At 51.8% G+C, this 19,403-nt stretch overlaps 1 protein-coding gene across 1 annotated transcript in view; it reads right to left on the reverse strand.

Annotated features, from left to right (window-relative positions):
* Positions 1-2,333: 2,333 nt before the first annotated feature.
* LOC105486963 (otogelin) overlaps positions 2,334-19,403 on the reverse strand; it is a 108,496-nt gene continuing 91,426 nt past the window's right edge. Inside the window, exons 39-54 of the mRNA XM_011750160.2 lie at positions 17,702-17,922; positions 17,398-17,536; positions 15,741-15,935; positions 15,338-15,550; positions 14,647-14,751; positions 14,408-14,515; positions 13,889-13,990; positions 11,117-11,215; positions 10,198-10,238; positions 8,472-8,547; positions 8,201-8,379; positions 7,342-7,446; positions 7,047-7,166; positions 5,791-5,836; positions 3,974-4,053; positions 2,334-3,872 (exon numbers count right to left, since the gene is read on the reverse strand). Of these exons, the coding sequence (XP_011748462.2) occupies positions 3,672-3,872; positions 3,974-4,053; positions 5,791-5,836; positions 7,047-7,166; positions 7,342-7,446; positions 8,201-8,379; positions 8,472-8,547; positions 10,198-10,238; positions 11,117-11,215; positions 13,889-13,990; positions 14,408-14,515; positions 14,647-14,751; positions 15,338-15,550; positions 15,741-15,935; positions 17,398-17,536; positions 17,702-17,922 (2,030 nt within the window). The 3' untranslated portion in view covers positions 2,334-3,671. The remainder of the gene's footprint in view (positions 3,873-3,973; positions 4,054-5,790; positions 5,837-7,046; positions 7,167-7,341; positions 7,447-8,200; positions 8,380-8,471; positions 8,548-10,197; positions 10,239-11,116; positions 11,216-13,888; positions 13,991-14,407; positions 14,516-14,646; positions 14,752-15,337; positions 15,551-15,740; positions 15,936-17,397; positions 17,537-17,701; positions 17,923-19,403) is intronic.

Consider the following 19,403-nt stretch of genomic DNA (forward strand, 5'->3'; position numbering starts at 1 on the left):
TCCCTGATTTTCCAGCTTCCAGAGGCTGCCTGGATTTCTTGGCCAGTGGCCCCTTATGCCAACTTCAAAGTACATCACTTCAACCTCGCTTCTGTCACCCCGTCTTTTCTCTCTGACTCTGACCTGCCTGCCTCTCTTTTATAAGGACCCTTGTGATTACACTGGGCCCACCTGGATGACCCAGGATAATCCTCTTATCTCAAGATCCTTAATCACATCTGCAAAGTCCCTTTTACCATGTAATGTAATATAAATATTCGCAAGATACAGGAATTAGGACGTGGACATCTATCTTTGGAGGACCACTATTGAGCCTTCCATAGCTGCCTAGAAATAGGATGACTTAGTTAAAGGAGATGTATATTTTACATTTAAATCACCATCTACAAATCGTATCTATTTGATATGAACACTCACATCAACACTGCTGGCACTGGCTTTTTGGAGGGCAGTGAACAACACTAATTAAGGTTCAAAGTCTTCACTGTTTCCTGCCTTCCCCACATTGGAAGGCAGGGTTGGAGATTTTCCTCTCCTTAATCTTTCACCAAATTGTCTTACCCTGAAAGAAAAAGTCAGTCTCCCCAGGAGAGATCTAGGAGACTAGGACTGGGAATTTTGACCAAAAGTTTAGAGTGAGAAGTTGGCTTCCAGTAGGAGAAGGCAGGAGGGGTTGCCTGAGTGGGAGTGGAGGTGAGGTGGCCAGGGGGAACATCCAGGCATGCTGGGACTCCAACAGTAGGATGTGATCACCAGGAGCTATGGCCATCTGAGAGGACACAGTGGGAGTACAGCAAGAGGGCTGAGAACTGCCGCCAACTGGAGCCAAGGAGGGCCAGGTTACTGAAACTAGGTCACCAAAAATGGGTCGGATGTGGGGAACAGGCATCTGAAAGCCTGGAACCACCCTCCCGAATCGAGACTGCAGGAAGACGTTTAGGCCAAGGCTGGCTGACTTAACCTGGTGCCCTCTGCCTCTGTCTACGCAACAGCTGATGAAGAGTGGCCTGTTCAAAAGCTGCTTTCCCATAACTGGACATAAACAGATGGGAAGGGTCATGAGGTGAGGAATGAACAGCCAGGAACACTATATAGCCAGCAATGGCTATAAAAACTTCCTTATGTCTCAGCCAAAACATCTTGCCATATAATGGAACCAGGATTTTAAACCCAGTTCACTTTAACAGCCATGTTCTGTTTAAAGTCATGGTCTGTTGAAATCAGAGTTCAAAACTCTGAAAACTATTGATTTAGGGAGTGTGTGTAGCTAAGGAGATAACCGACTACAAGCCATGGATCATCGTCCCTTATAGAGAAATTTGGAAGCCTTGTCCCACCCATCTCTGGCTGTAATGATGAGAAATTAAGAAATGTGATGTGTGCATTTAAGGCTATAAATGTTTCTCTAAGTACTGCTTTAGCTGCATCTCACAGGTTAATGTGTCATAATTTCAAAATTACACAGATCAAAATGTTGTCCAATTTCCATTCTGATTTCTTATTTGATCCATTGATTATTTAGTAATGTGCTGCTTACAAAGCCATAAAGCTTCATTAGGAAAATTCATTTTCATTAGGAAAAGACTCAGGGTCCATGTTAGCAGACAGATGTACCATAAGAAGAGCTTACTTATGAAATAAAAGCCAAGCCTTCAAAGTGTTCTTTCAAAAAAAGATGTTCTACCCTCTCTAGGCAGGGTGAAGCTCTTGCACTGTAAGCACTAACTCCTCTACGAGTTTTTTCTATTATTGAGGGGTGCTTTCCTAGCCCCCTCCTTCTCCTTCCCACATGGGACAACCCAGGAAAGCACCCTCCCATTTTCTCCTTAGGTGTCCCAATGGTCCTTCACAGGTGAAGTGTCACTGAGAGCCTGTCCCTGGGTGCTCCTTAATCCTACCACAGCTGACATGGTTGCAAAAACGTACTGAGCTCATTGGGAGAACAACAAGGAAAGAAATACAGAAATGTTAAGAGGCCAATATGAAACCTACTCTCTGGGTCTGCCTCATCCACATCTCCTGTGAGAAGCATCTGTCTCTGGGCCCACAGAACCAGGATCACTCCTCAGTCCCTCGCCTGGGTGCCAGCTCCCCAGCTCCCAATGTCCTCATCTTTCTCCTCATCCCCTTCCTCTAGAAGCTAGTCTCCAGTCCATTCAATTCCAACCAGCAAACACCCACCAATGGTTCTGCTGTGAGTGGGGCATGGTGCTGGGATGGATGGGGCAGAAGTGGTGCTGATGTCCAGGGCCATAAAATAGAGTCGTCTCTTCGCAGTGGATACTCCTTCAAGTTCAAAGTAAACCTGGCTCCCTCAGAGATGCTCAGAAGCCTGAAGTCTTCCTGTGGTTTATTGATACATAAACAGAACACAAATATGCGCACAAAGAGGCTTGGAAACAGCAGGGGGCCATCCTGGCACAGCCTCCTCACCTCAAGGGGCGTCCAGCCACATCTTCAGACACACAGGGCAGTGCTGGAGCCTGTACAACGTCATGTTCATGCTCTTGGAATCCACATGGCACAAAGTGGCACAGGGGTGGGAGACTTGCAGAGTGGGGTGTGGAAAGGGGCTCTGGCCCTGCTTTAGGGGACACTCTGGTTCAGTGACAAGGCTCTCACAAGTGCTCAGGGAGGCTGGGGCTGTGTTTTCCACTGACACCAACAGACACTCTCTTGCTAAACAGTCCCGTGGAGCACAGAGGCTGGCATGGGCTGAGCCACAAAACCCATAATCAGGCTCCTCTGAGCCCGACTCTGTCATGGCCTTGGAGAAAAGGTGCACTGCAAAGCCTGGAGCTGCATTTGCAGGCTAAAGGTACCCCCTCAGCAACCTAGGGTCTCAGAGGCATGGGCCGTCAACCAGCATCCTAAATAAGCAGTGCTGCACCCTCGCTGAGGGTTTCACTCCCCCACCACCACCTCACAAGGCCGGCCTGCCTGCTGGGAAGGTTGCCTTGGGGTAAGGGTACAGGCTTGGGTCTTCCAAATCCTTTCCTGAATTACCATCTCAATACCAGGACACCAGGCACCTTTCTTTGGACTACAGGGGACATGAAGGTCACTGAGCTCACTCTGACTTCACAGATCTTGGTGAGACAACCTGGGCCCTGGAATCCACCATCTTTGCTTTTGGGAACTCCTTCTGGGCAGCTATCTGCAAGCCTGAGTGTTGCAGGTATAACCCTCTTTCCTTTTACTGTGTCTGGTTTCTTCTGTAGTCAAAAAGGCCAAGAGAATGGGCCACTGCATCCTGCCCCTGTGCTTGGTCTTGGGTCCAGCTGTGGTTCCCATGTGAGCACCATGCACCATCCCACCTTCCCACAGCTCTCACCACCCCCCACCAAGAGCTGTGGCCAGGGTCACAGAGGTTCAGAGGGTGCTGCTCCTGCACCTAAAGCCCATTTTCCATCTCAAGCCAGGGACAAAGGTGAGCTCCCTAAGCCCTCAGCTATGGCATTTTCCCACATGTGGAAAATGGGGAGCCCAGAAAGGGAGCCAGGATGGGAAGGGGTGACCCTTTCTGGTTACTCCTGTGACCTCTTCCCACCATTCCATGCTCAGCATGTGCCAGATTTCTACCACCTTTAATACCCCCATTCACATTGGGCCAGCTGGAAACACGAAGTGGGGCCGGCAGAGGTGGTCCAGCTAGCCCAGGCCCCCAGGCCTCAGGACCACTGGCAGGCACAGTCGGTGGGCTCCTGCACGGTGTAGGGCACCCAGGTGGCATTGGTGGCACAGAAGAGCTGCACAGAGCGCCGCTGCAGGCCCACCTCGCGGCAGCACTTGCAGAAGCGGGCATAGGTGTTGATGTTGTAGTTGTAGATGCTGGCAGATGGGCACCTCCCATCACAGGACACTAGGTTCACCTGGAATGGGCAGGCCAGTGAGGTAGTCTGTGGCGCTCACACCCCCAAATCCCCTCCATCCCCATCTTTTGCTGCCCCACTGCCTTGTGGGCACCACGCACAGGGGTGTGGCTCCTGCATTCGTTCTTGCGGATGGTCATGCGGATGGTCACCTTCTTGCAGGAGCGCCCATCCTCCTTACCTGGGGGGACAAGGGGATAAGGGAGCTGTGGCCAAGACCAGGCTTCTTAGGGGCAGTAGGATGGGCCAGCCCCAGGCAGTTAGTGTCATGCTGGAGGGTCTCTCTTCCTGCGTTAGCACCCATGCATTAGTACCCCTCCCCTTCCAGGGAAAGCCTTTTAACCCAATGCCCTGGAAGGAGGCGGAGTTAGGAAGGCACAGACAGAGCAGTGTGAGCAGGTGAGACAGGAAGGCCAGCAGGGCCCCCTTGAGGACTCTGTGCTAGGGCAGAGGAGCATCTGGGGACAAGTGAGGTATATATTTTTATACTTGTTATTCTGTATCTCCCACTAAATGTCAGCTCCACAAGGCTCTAAAGTGCCTAGAACAGTGCCTGGCACATAGTTGGAGCTCCACTAATATTTTCCAGGTACATGCACTCACTCTGTAACCCCAGGAATCCCTCTAGAAATGGAATGGAATCTTTTCTTCTGGTCTCTGAGCCTCACCACAGAGGTTTCCTACTACACCAGCTAGATGGCTTCTGGCCAGAGCTAAGTCCACTTTGTCTTCCCTCTCTGCTCCAGGAGGCAGGAGAACTAAGGGCTGTCCTGACATGGCCCTCTGGGTCCTGGACTGAGACTGGCTGAGTGACCAGCAAAAGCAAAGCAGTGGCGGTCTGGGACGTTGGTGGGCGCCAGGTGAGCGGGCCCTGCTGAAGCTTTCCCATGCAAGCCCAGCGAATACAGCTCACTACCCAGCATGCACTGCAGGCCCAATGGCCTGTGCCAGAGGTGGGGAGCAGGGGCCCACCCCCTCCCTTGCCCCCAGAGCTCGGGCCACCTAGCAGAAGGGACATTGCTGGACATAGCAACGCAGCTGCCTGCCTCCAGTCCAGTGGGCTTCCGAGAGGAGTACCTGAGCGACAGTGGACACTAACCCGTGGAGGAGAGGCGGGACTAACGGGGACCACGGGAAACAGGGTCCCCGGGAAACCTGGGGAGAGGGACATGGGGTGCAGGTCACATGGGGGCACACGGGACATTCAGGGAACATGAGTTTGTGGGTCAGGGATCAGCCGATGAGGCCTCAAGTCCGACTTTCTTGGAGTATATGAAATGCACATAACAGGGCCCCAAGTTCTACTGCCTTCTGGAGATGGGGTCTGAGCACCCTAGGAGGAGGGCAGGCACAGGGGAAAGATATGGGTGGGGGATTGAAGGTGGTGCAAAGCAGAGGCTGACTGGGATGTGCATATGCACATGGTTGGGGGCTACAGTTCTGGGTCGTCAGGGCTCCAGGAGCCAGGTATCAGGACAGGTGCACAGAGCTCACACTCAGACTGTCAGGGACACTGGAAGGTCTGAATCCCACCCAGGAGGCTCCTCCAAGACCAGGGCGTCTGACCACGGGAGAATTCATGTGGGAGCATCTGGGCTGGGAGCCTTGGCAGGGGCAGGAGAAGGCAAAGTAACTGGTGAACTACTGACCTCCTGAATGCTATGCCCCAATGTCCTCTGGCTCTGACAAGGAGCAGAGGCTTTGTATGAGAACAAGGACACAAACATGGCCTCCAGCCTTCTGATATTTGCGCTAGTGCCATGAGCCCCATGGTGGGATGTTATCCCTTCATCTACTCAGCCCAGAAGAGCTATCATTTTAGGTTCCAGGCCAGGAACCTGGTCCTCTGTCCCCTGACATGACACCCTGTGCCCCCATCAAAGCCCCCCACCCCTGGGCCCCCACCGTGCTCACTCACAGGTCCTGCAGCATCCTTCCAAGGAAGGTACCACGGAGCCCCCAACCTAGAGAGAGGAAGTCGGGAGAGGTAGGTGTGGAGACACCTGTCCAGGCCAGGAACCAAGATCCCAGAAACAGGCAGAGTACAGGAGTCTTGACTCTTCTCTCCCTGTGATGCCCCAGGGCAGGAGCACAGGCCCCTTGCCAGGCCATGGGAGAGCCACAGGGGCTAAGCTGGCACTAAGGCTGCACGTGGCCCCCTTGGGGCAGGAGCCCGGGTCAAGATGGTGCAGGGCCTCCCATCTTTCCTGGGGCAGCTCCCCTCATGCCTTCCACTGCCTACCCCACTGCCAGTGCTTCCCAGCACAAAGGGTCAGGGAGAGGAGGGGTGCAGGGGTCACCCACTTGGGTCAGTGGCCTGGGCTCTACCTCAGCCCTGGACAAATCATCCTTTTCCTCTAGGCTTAGTTTTCCCATCTCTAAAATGGGGGCAAGTATCCCTTAAAGCCCTCCTCCTCTATAGTGAAATGGGTAAAACAATGGATGGGACAGTTCTTTCTACATAAGTGTATGTTGGGGGGCGGGTCTCAGTATGTGTGTGCGATTTTGTGAGCATATACATGAGTATCTGTGTGTACATGTGCGATTTTGCACGTGTGGGTGTGTGTATGAGAGTATCATTGAAAGTCTGTGTATATTTGTTTTCTAGAGAAGAGTCAGAAATCTTCAAATGTCCACTGTTAATCTTAGGGACTTTAATAATTCAACAATAACCCCAAGCCTTCCAGAAAATCCTTTTCTCTGAGGTGTGCCCATACTGACAGCTGCCCATGCTAGTGCTGGACACCCACCAGCCATCAGAGGACTGAACTGCATCTGTGTGGCATGTGTGTGCAAGAGTGTGCTTATATGAGTGCTTTGAGGTGTGATGATGCGTGGTGTGTGCATTGGCATGCCGATGTGAATGTCCCTGGAGGGTGTGGTGTGTGAGTGGCTGGTGGCCTGTGTTGGTGTCTGGCTGAATGTGCCTAGAACATGTAACAGTGTGTGTTTGTGCACACCTGCATATGGTCACGTGATGTGTGAAGAGGCAGGATGTGATGTGGTCAGGGCAAAAAGAAATGCAGAGAGAGATGTGGATTTGGGGTGGCAGTGCAGGCATAGGCTCCAGGGAGCCCTTCCTCTTGCACTCCTGCTCACAGGACCCCCACCCCACTGCCAGCGAGACAGCTGATGCCCCTGGCCTACAGCCTCAGTGGAGAAGGAGGGACTAACCTTGGCACACTCGGTCTCATTGAGCGGTGGGCAACTGATGGGAGAGCGGACGAGCACGGCACCCAGGGGAGTGCTGCTGCAGTGGTGGCGAGCGCAGTCTGCAATCCAGGATGCCCCAGGCTGGAGGGCACAGAAGTGGGTGATGGGGGCTGTGGCCAGATGGACAGCCTGAGCAAACCCATAGGGTCTGGGAGCCTGTTTGTACCCAGCCCTGGCCTGGGAGCCAGAGAGGGCCCTAGTCCTGGTGTCCCCTCCTGGGACACCCTCCTAGGTGGGCAGCGAGGGGGCTGCTTACCAAGAACAGGGAGGTGGTGCCATTGGGGAAGGTGAAGAGACAGGACACATTCCTGCAGGAGCCACAGCAGGCAGCGAGGTCCCGTGGGTGCTGGTACTCTTGGTTCTACAGGCCAGGGCGGGGTGCGCCTCAGCCAGTTGCCCACCTCCACCCTGGCTCTTCCACTGCCTGCTTATCTATGAGGGACCCCAGAGTCCGGAAGGGCCCTTTGTAGGTACTCGGGAAGAGGAGCTCCCAACCTCCTTCTGTCATAGTCAGCTAATCATCCCTGTATCTACCCTGAGCCTCCCTTACAGCAAAGGGCATCTCCACCCTTTCCAAGACATTTCTGCTAAGTAGGATGCCAGTTTTCATTCCAGACAGACCTCCATTTGAGTCTCAGTTCCTGTAGGACTTTTGACAAATGACAGAGTCTCCCTAAGTCTCAGTTGTCTCCTCTGAAAAATGGGAATAATTCTAACCCCCTTTATCCAACTAATATTTATTAGCCCTTACTAGAAGCCAGTCACCATCCTAAGTACTGGGCATGAAGAAGTGCTCACCAAATAGTAGCAATACAAGCATGCAAACCAAAGGGACAGGGAATGTGCCAGGCATTCCATAGGTACCTAATAAGTGTGTGCTCTCTCTGTCAACACCCACCCTTGCCAGGCACTAAATCTGTCCCTTACTGTCCTCCTCCTGGCCTCTCCCAACCCAGTCCCTTTCTTGGCACTTTCTACAGAGGTCTCTGAGGGCCCCTCTGACTTGTCTTGGAGGCTTAGGGCAGCTTCAAGGGCCCCTCTGATTCCTGGAGCACACAGGGTCTGCCAGGCTAGCTCTCCTGACACCACCCACCCCACCCTGGGCGACACCCTACCGCCTCGCAGTGGATGTCACACAGCACGGAAGTGGTGTTGATCTGGTAGAAGCTGGTGAGAGGTTCGAGCACGGCGGTGCAGCGGGAGGTGTGGCACACGCCGTCTGCTGAGAGTTCCACCACTGTCTGGCCGGGTTGCATCACGCCCAGCTCGTGGCTCAGACACACTGGGGCCTTCACTGGATGGGCATGCAGGGTGGCAACGGTCATCTAGAGCCCAGGCACCCATGCCCCCCCTGCCTGGCTCTGCCCTGAGGCTTCCCCCACTCACCACACTCGTACTTGGCGCAGCCACACACATTGTCCACGCTGTGCATGAACTCCTCGTCCAGCTGGGATTTCTCCCACTGGGTAGGGCAGAGGCAGTCAGCACCCTGGAGTGGGGGCCAGCCTGGCCCTCAGGAGCAGTCTGCCACCTGGGCCCCTCTCTATGTCAGTCCCTCCCTGTGGTGGGCAGGAGGGGGCTGGCAGGCCTGGGGCCCTACAGCATCCTAGAAGCTCAGTCCAGTGTGACTCCCAGGCCTCCCCGATGAGGAGCACTGTCCAGTGTCCTCCCCTTTCTCAGTGAGGGACAGAGCCCTGGGTGGCTCACAGTACTTCTCACCTTTCTTCAGCAATTTTAAGGAAGGGGGAATGGGGGTCAGAGTGAGAGGAAATGTGTGCTGGGGTGTGAGGGTTACATATAATTCAGAAAAGGACTGTAAACATGACTTCACATTTCTTAAAGTATTTTCACTTCCCTCAGTGGCCACGCAGCCTGGTGGCTAAGGGCATTGTCTCTGGAGACAGATTTCCTGGGTGTCAGCTCTGGCTCTGTGATATACTAGCTTCATGACCTTAACCTTAGCTTCCTTGTTTGTAGGATTGAGAAAACAACAGAATCAACCTCACAGGTTGTTGTGAGAATAAATAATACACATGAAAGGTCTAGGAAAGTTCCTGGCACTTAGTAAGCTCTCAATAACATTAGCTACCATCATGACTGTCATCATCATCATCATCGCCATTATCATCTTCACCACATCATCATCCTCACCATCCCCACCACCACCATCGTCATTGCATTATCATCACCACCACCATCGTCATTCATTATCACCATCACCATCACCCTCACTGTCCTCACCACCACTGTCACCATTGCACTATCACCATCACCACCACCGTCATCATCATGGCATTATCACCATCACCACCACCATCATCCTCACCGCCACCACCACCATCACCATTGCATTATCACCACCACCACCACCACCACTACCACAACCACCATCATCCTCACCATCCCCACCACCACCATCGACATTGCATTATCACCACCTCCAACACTACCACAACCACCACCATCCTCACCATCCCCACCACCACCATCGACATTGCATTATCACCACTACCACCACCCTCATCCTCACCATCCCCATCACCACCACCATCACTGCATTATCACCATTGTCACCACCACCATCATCACTGTCCCCACCACCACCCCCACCATCATCCTCACCATCACCACCATCATTGTCATTGAATTATCACCATTGTCACCACCACCACCATCCTCACCGTCCCCACCACCACTATTGTCATAGCATTATCACCATCGTCACCATCACCACCATCCTCACCAACCCAACACCACCATCATCATTGCATTGTCGCCATCGTCACTGCACTATCACCATCATAGCCACCACCATCCTCCTCACTGTCCCCACTATCATTGCCACCATCAGCATCATCACTGTCATCTTCATGATAATTTTCATCATCATTGTAGTGAATCCTTACCACAACTCTAAAGCATGATTATGTCCATTTTACAAAGGAGGGCACCATACCCAGAAAGCCAGTGGCAGAGCTTGGGACAAGAATGCTAACTTGCAACCATGGGTTCCTTGCACTAGATTAAAGGAGCAGGTTCTCTAGAGGAGGGGATACAGAGGAAAGGAAAAGGGAGCAGACCAGGGGGTGTTGGGGGAAAAGGGTCTCCATACCAGATGGCACCGGGGCACCGGGATTGTGTCACAGTCACACTCTGAAAAACACAAGGGGCCAGGCCCCACTTCATTAGGGATGTTCAAGTAGAAATCCCCTGGATACCCTGGACCTCTCACTGCTGGCACAACCCGTCTTCTGAAGACCCAGCTTCAGGCCAGGCTTGGGAGAGAAGAGAAAGAGGCCCAAATCTCAGCTTCCTTCCATCCCTGGGGGCAGGAGGAGGCCTGCAGCTCCTCTGGTTAGGCAGGTGGGCAGTGATGGATTCGGAACACCTAGCTCTCCACTGGGTGTGGAGCAAGGATAAATAGGCAGATGGGCCAATCACAGGTTTCCTTTTGTCACCTGGATTAATCCCTCCACCTGGTCCAGAGCCTATTCTTTTATTTTATTTTTATTTTTATTTCAGATGGAGTTTCACTCTGTCGCCCAGGCTGGAGTGCAGTGGCGCTATCTTGGCTTGTTGCAACCTCCACTTCCTTACAGGCACCTGCCACCGTGCCCAGCTGATTTTTTTTTTTTTTTTTTATTTTCAGTAGAGACAGGGTTTCACTATCTTGGCCAAGCTAGTCTTGAACTCCTGACCTCATGATCCACCCGCCTGGGCCTCTCAAAGTGCTGGGATTACAGGTGTGAGCTAACGCGCCCTGCCACAGTAAGGACTTTTTAAGATGGAAACCCTCTTTGGAATGAGAAACTTGATTTTTCCTTCTTTTACCCTGGAGAGAAAAGGCTATAGGAACGTTCAGCACTTGGAGTGCGGATGCAGGAGGAAGCTGATTCTTGTGGCTTCTTCTAGAGACCCTGCAGGGGACGGATCTGAGAGGAGTGGACAGTGGTAGGCCAGGCTCCCCCAACCCCTCCTCAGCAGGGCCACTGGATCTCCCAGTGGGGAGGCTGTCCTGACCACGGACTCACCACAGGATTTGTAGGGGCAGCAGCGGTCAGGGCTCCACACCTCCACCAGGGCAGTGCCCGGGCCACACTGCACTTGGGGACAGCGGAAGCTCTCACACACTGTGGGGGAGGAGAGGCAGGCAACATATCAGTCACAGGCACCTGGGGGTGTGAATCCTAAGAAGGGCAACACTGGCTAAGGAGGGGCTACCCCCAGCTCCTCCTTAGTGACCCCCACTGTCCTCGGAGCCCCAGGGAAGAGTCTGGGCACCCAAAGTCTCCCCAGGGAGCTACTTCAGGTCGTGGTGCTGTGCCTGTGAGGCACTGGTGACATGACAGGGTCAGAACCTCAAGCTCATTAAATTGGGCCTCCCCAGTCTGCAGTCACCCTGCAAGAGGTGGTCCAAGGAAAGCCAGCCACTAGGGTAAGGTCTGCTGACAGGGAACATCCCGCTCTGTCTAACACAACCTTTCCCATCCTGTGGAAACTTTATCCACTTGGGGCCCACCTGAGCCTGCCCTGCTTCAGCTGATGCTACCCTGCAGGGCCCACACTTCCTTTCTTCCTTGTCTTCAGGCTGACTTTTCTCAGTTCAGGATTCCTCAGCCATTCTCATTTGCTGAGAGAACAAGGCAAGGGGTGAGGGAACTCCCTGGGTGCAACACTTTGGTGGATAGGGGAGGGGCAAAGGTCAGCACGGAAGGTGAGGATCTGAAAACTCTAAGAGCTACTTGATTTACTAATAAAGTTATTGTCACAATCAAGGATTATCAAATGATGTTCCAAAAATTATGAGGAAGGGCATTTTTATGGTGTCAAAGGAATAGGTTATTTTCTGGTTGGAAGAGGAAAAATGTAAGATGGAGAGATCTTAGGATTACAGTATCACCCTAATCTGGGCCAATGTTAACATCGATTCTAGTGGCTCAGCCAGATAGTGTGTGGCACCCGATGTGATGTGCTATGAAGCTTATGCACGCACTGTCTAGCCCCAAATTTTTAACTTGAACCCATCAAGCCTTAGATGGAAATTTCAGTTTTAGGAAGCACAGAGGCCCAGGGAACAAGGAAAGAAGCTCCAAAAGACAGCAACTGGCGAAGTCCAGAAGCGGGGACTCTGCAGGGTCATGGCCTGGACTCTACAGTGGGAGGTCACACAGGAAAAGGGACCTGTGCTAGGTTAAGAGAGATGTGAGGCACATCATTATAATGCATTGTCCGGGACTGAATCCTGGATTGGACAAACAGGAAGAAACATGGACTGGGCATGAGACAAGTTGAAAACGTATTAACGTGGAAAGGTAGAGATTGTTCACTGAAAACAGCCAGTTAAAAAAAGAGTATGTCCAGGATGAGATGATTTTGGTAAACCACATCTACACAAAGCCATAGAGAGAATCTGGAAGGATATGTATCCACTAAAGCATTGGCAGTGGAATTATCTAGCAGGTAGGAAGGTGGTATTTCATTTTCTTGCATTTAGTTGGAATTTGTACTTTCTACAAGGCATATACAGTGCTTTTGTAACAGTAAAAGTATGATGAAGACTGGGAGAAAGTGATAATATCAACAGCCTCTGTTTTTGAGCACCTACTGCATACCAAGGACCATTAGGTCCCTCACATAAATTATCTCTAATTTCCACAACAGCCCCTCAAGGCAGATACTAGCATCACCATTTTACAAATGAGCAACCTTGGCTCAGAGAGTAAGGCACTTGCCCTGGGCCGTACAGCTGGTAGACAGCCTAACTGAGGTTCGGAAACCAACTGACTATGCCCATACTCCATGCACCGGACTAGGCTGCCTCCCGAGAAACATGGGAAGAAACGTGAAGAGAAGGAGAAAAGATAGTGAATCTCTCCTCACGTCTGTCTGGCAAATACCGTGGCAAGTGGGCCAACCAGCTCCTGGTCAGGTGCAGCCAGGTAATCTGGGTAACTCTCAGGGGATGGGAGCCTACATTGTTTCGGAGGTGGCTCTTGACATTGAACCAATCAGGGTAGCCCTTGGGTGTCCTGGTGGAGGCCCCTCTCCTACTCTGTGTAAGAAAAAACCTCATGCTTCTCCTATTATCAGTGTGCAAAGCAATTTTTGTAAATTGAATAAAATCTAAATCGAACCATTTTGTTCATTTTCATCCATTAGATTTACTTACAGTCCATAATGCTGGCTGCACTATGCTTAACAAGTTACTACTGAGGTACTATGTACACAGTGCACTCTATATCAAGGTACTATGAACACAGTACATGATATGCACATACTACCCATGTCTACGTGTATGTATAATATCATATATACAGGTACCAGGCCCTAGAAAAATACTGGGAAAAGTATACTTTTATTTGTCATTACAAAATAACAGAGCTTCAGAGGCTTTGCAACACAGGGCCTTCTGTGATACAGCCTCCAGGAGCGGGCACTATGGTGATACAGTGGCGAAAGGGACCCTGAAGGGGGGCCTTGGGTGAGTCAGGGAATGAAGACTTCTTATCAGTGCTGTGGGGGATGAAGGGACCCAAGTATTTGCCTTCAACCCAAGCCTCTGTCTGGTCCTTGGGGGCCTCCATGGAGGGGACAGACCTGGACCTACCACCCTCCAGCCTGACAGTGTGACCTGGCTTCTTCAGGTGGGCCTGCACTCGTCCTGGCTTCAGCTGCTCGGCCCTCCACAGCTCACCACCTGGGAGCACTCTGTTGCTCCCTGTCAACCCCCATTAGTCCCAGGGTGGGGACTCTGTGAAGGGTCCTTCCCGCCACAGCCAGCCATGTGCCCAGCCAGGACTCACCACACTGGTACAGAGGGCAGCAGAGCTCTGTGGTGTTCCTGTGCACGGTGAGCGCCTCCCCTTCTTGACATTCGGGGATGGGGTCTGGACAGTCGCCACAGGCTGAGGGGGAAGAGGGCCAATGCTGTCACAGCAGTCCCCTCATAGGAGCTTGGCACACAGCACGTTGCTGGGGGTGGGAGCTCCTCAACAACCCAGGTGTGGTAGGAGCTAACTAATGGCAGCATCACATGGTCTCATGTGACTCATTCTGGAATCAGAATCTGGAAGTTCTCATGTCCACCCAAACATTTACACGGAACAAGCACCTGTTTCCTCTTGCTCAGTAATCTAGGAGGAACACAGGGTCAGTGTTCTCTTTCTCCCACCCTGTTTCCTGGACAGTGAGCTTGTCCTTCTCCCTTCTCCCACCCCATTTGAAGACCCCCAGCTTTCCTGCCAGCTGCCCAAGGACACAAGGGTGAGGCTAGCAAACTGTGATCCGGCTGTGTGCACTGGCGTCTAGTGGCGGCGACCCACCGCAGAAGTAGGAGGTGCAGCAGGAGTCCCCCAGGCGGCCAGCGATCAGGGTCTGGTCCTGTCGGCAGCTGGGGACAAGCTCTGCCTCACAGAGATCTGGGTCACACTCTGGGGAAAAGGCCGGATTTAGGTGCTGGGAGAGGAACCTGCCTGGCCACACCTGAGCCCCTGCTCCCAGAGCTGTCCTCCCCACACTGCCCTCAGTCCGTCCTCCACCTTCCCCGCCCCAGGCCTCTCACCACAGCTGTAGCTGGGGCAGCAGGAGTCCTCCTGGAAGTGGGTGAGGAGGCGGTGGCCTGGGTGGCAGGTAGGGGCGAGGCCCTCACACAGGGTCTGGTTACACACTGGCCCAGGGGACCACAGGGCCTGTCACCTCGGGGCCGGATGTCCCCACTGCTCTCCAGTGGAGAGCACTGGACAACTGCCCAAACCCTGGATGCCTGGCCCACTCCTCCCCCCACTGCTCCTCCCAGCCCCCAGGACCCACACTCCTAGATGAGGCCTTTGAGGGTCACACGAGGGTTCAGGGCTGGGACAGAAGATTAGCAAGAGCTGATATCCATTGACACGTGCCCCATCTCACAGCAACCCCAAAGATGGGCCCGATCATCAGCTCATGTTCTGGGAGAATGAAAGAAGGCACAGAGGATGTGAAATGATTTGCCTGAGGCCACAAGGCTACAGGTGGGGAAGGAAGAGTGGCCAGGCTGCCTGGCTCCACAGCACTCCCTGCACTGACTCCTGCACCTCTGCCCCTGCCCCCAGGCAGGGCTCTCCCCTCCTCCCAGCTCACCCCCTACAAGACATTTTGCTTTTCCTAGGCCTTGTCCTATCTATCAGGGTTGGTGTGCAGGGCTGATGGATAGCTGTTTTGCAGCTGTTTTAACTGTTTTACAGTTGAGATCCAAGGAAGTAAAGGCGGACACTCACCACAGACAGTCCTCAGGCAGCAGGGGTCCTTGGTAGGCAGGAGCAAGGCCACCTCCCCAAATCGCGGGCAGCTCTCAGGGCGGGGATCAGGGCAGCCCAGATCCACCGGGATGATGGTGTCTGGGGCTTGGCACTGGTGCTGGCAGCAGCCGCTGAGGGAGCTGTTCCAGGTCTCCCCCAGGGCCCTCGGCACCCCCATGCTGTCAGTGCAGGCTGCAGAGGGGAATGGAAGGGTTCGAGGTGAGGAAGGTGAGCCCAGACCTTCCCAGGCTAGACTCTCCCTGGGATACTGACCACCCCTAAGCAGACCTGAAAGGATGCAGATGGGCCTCAGCTATGGGTAACAGGTGGTGAGACCAAGGCTGGCTTTGGAGGCCCCTGCTCAGGGAGGGGAGGAACCTACCACACTTGGCCTCTGGGATGCAGAGTGCAGAGTGGCGCCGGTGCAAGATGGTGCCCTCGGAGCAGACGCAGCCCTCGCCCAGCACCTGGCAGCGCTCTGGGTCCAGAGGCCCTAGTATCCCATCCTGGCATGTCTTGGGTGGCTCACAGGCCGTCACACATGCCTGGTATGTGGAGTCGCTGGAGCACAGGAAGGCTGCAGGGGCACAGTGGGCACCAGGCCTACCTCAGACCCCAGGCAGGGCTCCCCACTGAGGGCCGAAAGAACAGGAGGGGATGAGGAGGGGGCTCAGAGTGTCATCAGCACCTCAGCAGAGAGTACGTAAGTCAAAGGGCTTGGTGACATCACCTCCTTCCTTAGATCAGGACTCAGCAAAGTACAGCCCACAGCCTAAACCCAGCCCACTGTCTGTTTTCACAAATAAAGTTTTATTGGAACACAGCCATGCCTGTTCATTTATATTCTTTCTAAGGCTGTTTTTGTACTAAAAAGGTAGAGTTGAGGACTTATGACTGAGACCATATGGCACACAAGGCATCAAATACTTACTTTCTGGCTCTTTACAGAAAAGGTTTGCCAATCTCTTGCTCTAGATCAGTGTTTTCAAACTTTCTGGATTGTAAAAAGTAGATTTTACATTGTGGCCCAATACACACAAGCATGTAGGACAGTGGTCCTCAAACTCGACTACAAAAGAATCCCTAGGGAGTTTTTGAGGTATCATTGTGGGGACCCCACCCCAGGCCAATTGAATCTCTGATTGTGAGGCCCATGCCTTTTCAAGTTCCCTGAGTGATTTCAAAGGGTATTTAGGATTGAAAATCGCTTCTATATAAAATAAAAAAATCTCTTTTACAAAATAATACTAAACTTTCTATGAGCAATACACACTGGTATTTTCTATTCTATTCTATTGTATTTTTTAAAATGCTGGTGCTGACCCTCTAAATTGATTTCATACCCGCTGAGTTGGGATCCACACTTTGAAGAACACAACCCAAGAGGACTTTTGTCTTTTCCTCTTTTACCTGTCATATTGTGGGTGTGACCTTCCTGTGAGCCAATCCCAGCCTTTCTGGATGTGTTTACATTTATAAATCAAGCTACTCTAGCCCAGGCCACCCCAGTGGACCCCACCAGTCAAATCTAATTGGCGGAGGAGGAAGCAGATCTCATTTCCTTCCTGCAGGAAGGAGGGGAAAGACTGGAAGAAGAGAAAGGTGAGCAAAAAGGAGGCAGAGGGAACTAAGATGTGCAGGACGGTGTCCGTGGGGCAGGTCTGTGTGAGCACTTGGCACACATCCCCCCACATCCTCAAAACCACCCTGGGCGGGGGCGATGGTTACAGTCTCCACTTACAGAGAAGAGACTCAAAGAAAGCAAATACTAAAATAACAATACAATTACTATGTGTTAATATATTCATAGGACTCATAATAAATATGTGTTCATTACTATGAAATGTATTTTTATACAATATAAAAATTAAATGTAAATTAAACATATAAAATATTTATAAATTTACTAATGTACATATATCCATGAATGATTAAAGCTAGAAAGCATACATGAACTTGGGTCTGGGAGCCTTTTCCCACTTTAACAGGGGATGGGAGCAACAGTCACAATGGAGGGTCCCCCTGCCCCGCAAACTCACGGCAGTAGTCAGAGCGCCGCCATTCGATGCACACGTGAAATTTGTGGCACATGGCCACGTACACAGTCAGGGCCACGCAGGGCTGCTGCACGTACTTGGTGTCCCGGATCCACAGCTCACAGAATGACTCCGGAGGCACCTGGGCATATGCATCAGGCAGTGCTGCTTACTCGGATGTCACACATCCCAGTGCCCAGCTCCTCCCCTCCCTGCCCAGAAGGAACAATGAGCCTCTGCAGGTAGGTGTTGCCATCCCCCGACAGCCCAGGAGGTGTCCCCAATGCTGGACCCAGCTGGCACATACAAAGCGGTGGCAGGCACTGAAGGTGCGGTTGGACACCATGCGAAGGCAGGGCGAGCAGTCAGTTGTGGCGCAGCTGTCTGGGCGGAAGCGGGTCTGGCCCACTGCGGTCAGGGAGCTGGGCACCTGCCAGCTGTCCAGAAAGGGAGCAGGGTCCTCAGCCCCACCCACCACCGAGCCATCCTTCAGGGTGAGGTCATTGGCTGCATCTCCATCACAGATACCTGAAAGAGGCCAAACAATCCCACCAGCCACGATCATCACTACCACTCCCATGTCGTCAGCTCTCACTTTTTGTATTCTTCACAGTTCTTTGAGGTCAATAATACCATTATCCCCATTTTATAGGTGAGGGAAATTATGTGAAAGGAAACTAGGAAACCTCCTACAAAAGAAAATGTCTTTGTACTTAGGAAATATACATGTATTTAGGGGTAAAAGGATACAATGTCTTGAAGTTATTTTCTAATGGTTCTGAAAAATGTGTATATATATATGGATTGCATGTGCATATAAAAATGTATACACACACATACAGAGAGAGAGAGAGAGAGAGAGAGAGAGAGAGAAGGACAGAAGGAAATGGGGCAAAATGTGAACCCTGGTAAATCCGGGTAAAAGGTGTACACTACCTTACGCTATCTTTGCAGATTCTAAATTTTTATAAGTTTTGCTATATTACAGCAAAATAAAAAGCTACTCCCCAAAAAATCTGCTTGACCAGTGATTGCTAGCTAATTATAACAACAGTTTCCTCTTTTTCCTGGGCAGTCAGTGTATTTTTCCCAGACGCCCTTGCAGCTGGGTGAGATCATATGATTGAGTCCCAGCCAATGGCATGTGAGTGAAGGTGACGAGTACCACCTCCAGGCCTAGTCCATAAAACCTTCCCACCTGTCTCCTCCCCTGTGAACTTGGAAACTCATGTTGACATGGCAGAACCAGAAGATGGAAGGAATCTGGGTCTCTGAATCATTGCTATCCATTTGGGAACTTACGTACGCAGGAAATAAGCTTCTGTTGTGTTAAGGCACTGAGATGGGGGCAAGGGTGAAGTTTATCGGTCCTAGCTTTTAATGTGACCTAAACTTCTGGTTTCATCTCCCACCTACCATCTATATGCTCCAGACACACACTTTCCTGCCCACAACTTTGCTCAAGCTGCTCCCTCTGTCTGAAATACTTTCTCAGATGTCCTTCCTTCAAGGATGCCTCAGATGCACCATCCATGACATTCCAAAATCTGTGTAACAGTCACTGGCTTGCAGGTCAGCCTTTCATAAAAGATTGTAGCTCTCTGAGTGCAAAGACTCATTTTCTTTTAGATTCTCATTTGTCTCAGCAACCCTCAAGTTTGTCTAGCAGGATGCCCAGGTGTCAAATGTTCATTCAAATAAAATGGAGATATAAATGATCCGACTTCTGTTCTAACACCACTCTGTGAATATAAAGCATGATTAAAGGCAAACTCTTATTAATATATTATTAATGGTTCCCATGGTCACACTTTGGGTCTTGGCTTTAAGTCAGTGAGGGATGACACAAAGGTATCCTAGGGAGGAGTCAGCTCACCAGGCTACTGCTGACCACAGTGCTCTTTGCTGGGAATGAACAGAGGCGAAGGAAGAAATGATGAGAAAAAGATGGTGGTAGTGATGGTGATGGTGGTGGTGGTGGTGGTGGTGATGGTGGCATGTGTGTAAGA

This window comes from Macaca nemestrina, chromosome 12 (assembly GCF_043159975.1).
Source record: "Macaca nemestrina isolate mMacNem1 chromosome 12, mMacNem.hap1, whole genome shotgun sequence".
Classification (NCBI taxonomy): domain Eukaryota; kingdom Metazoa; phylum Chordata; class Mammalia; order Primates; family Cercopithecidae; genus Macaca; species Macaca nemestrina.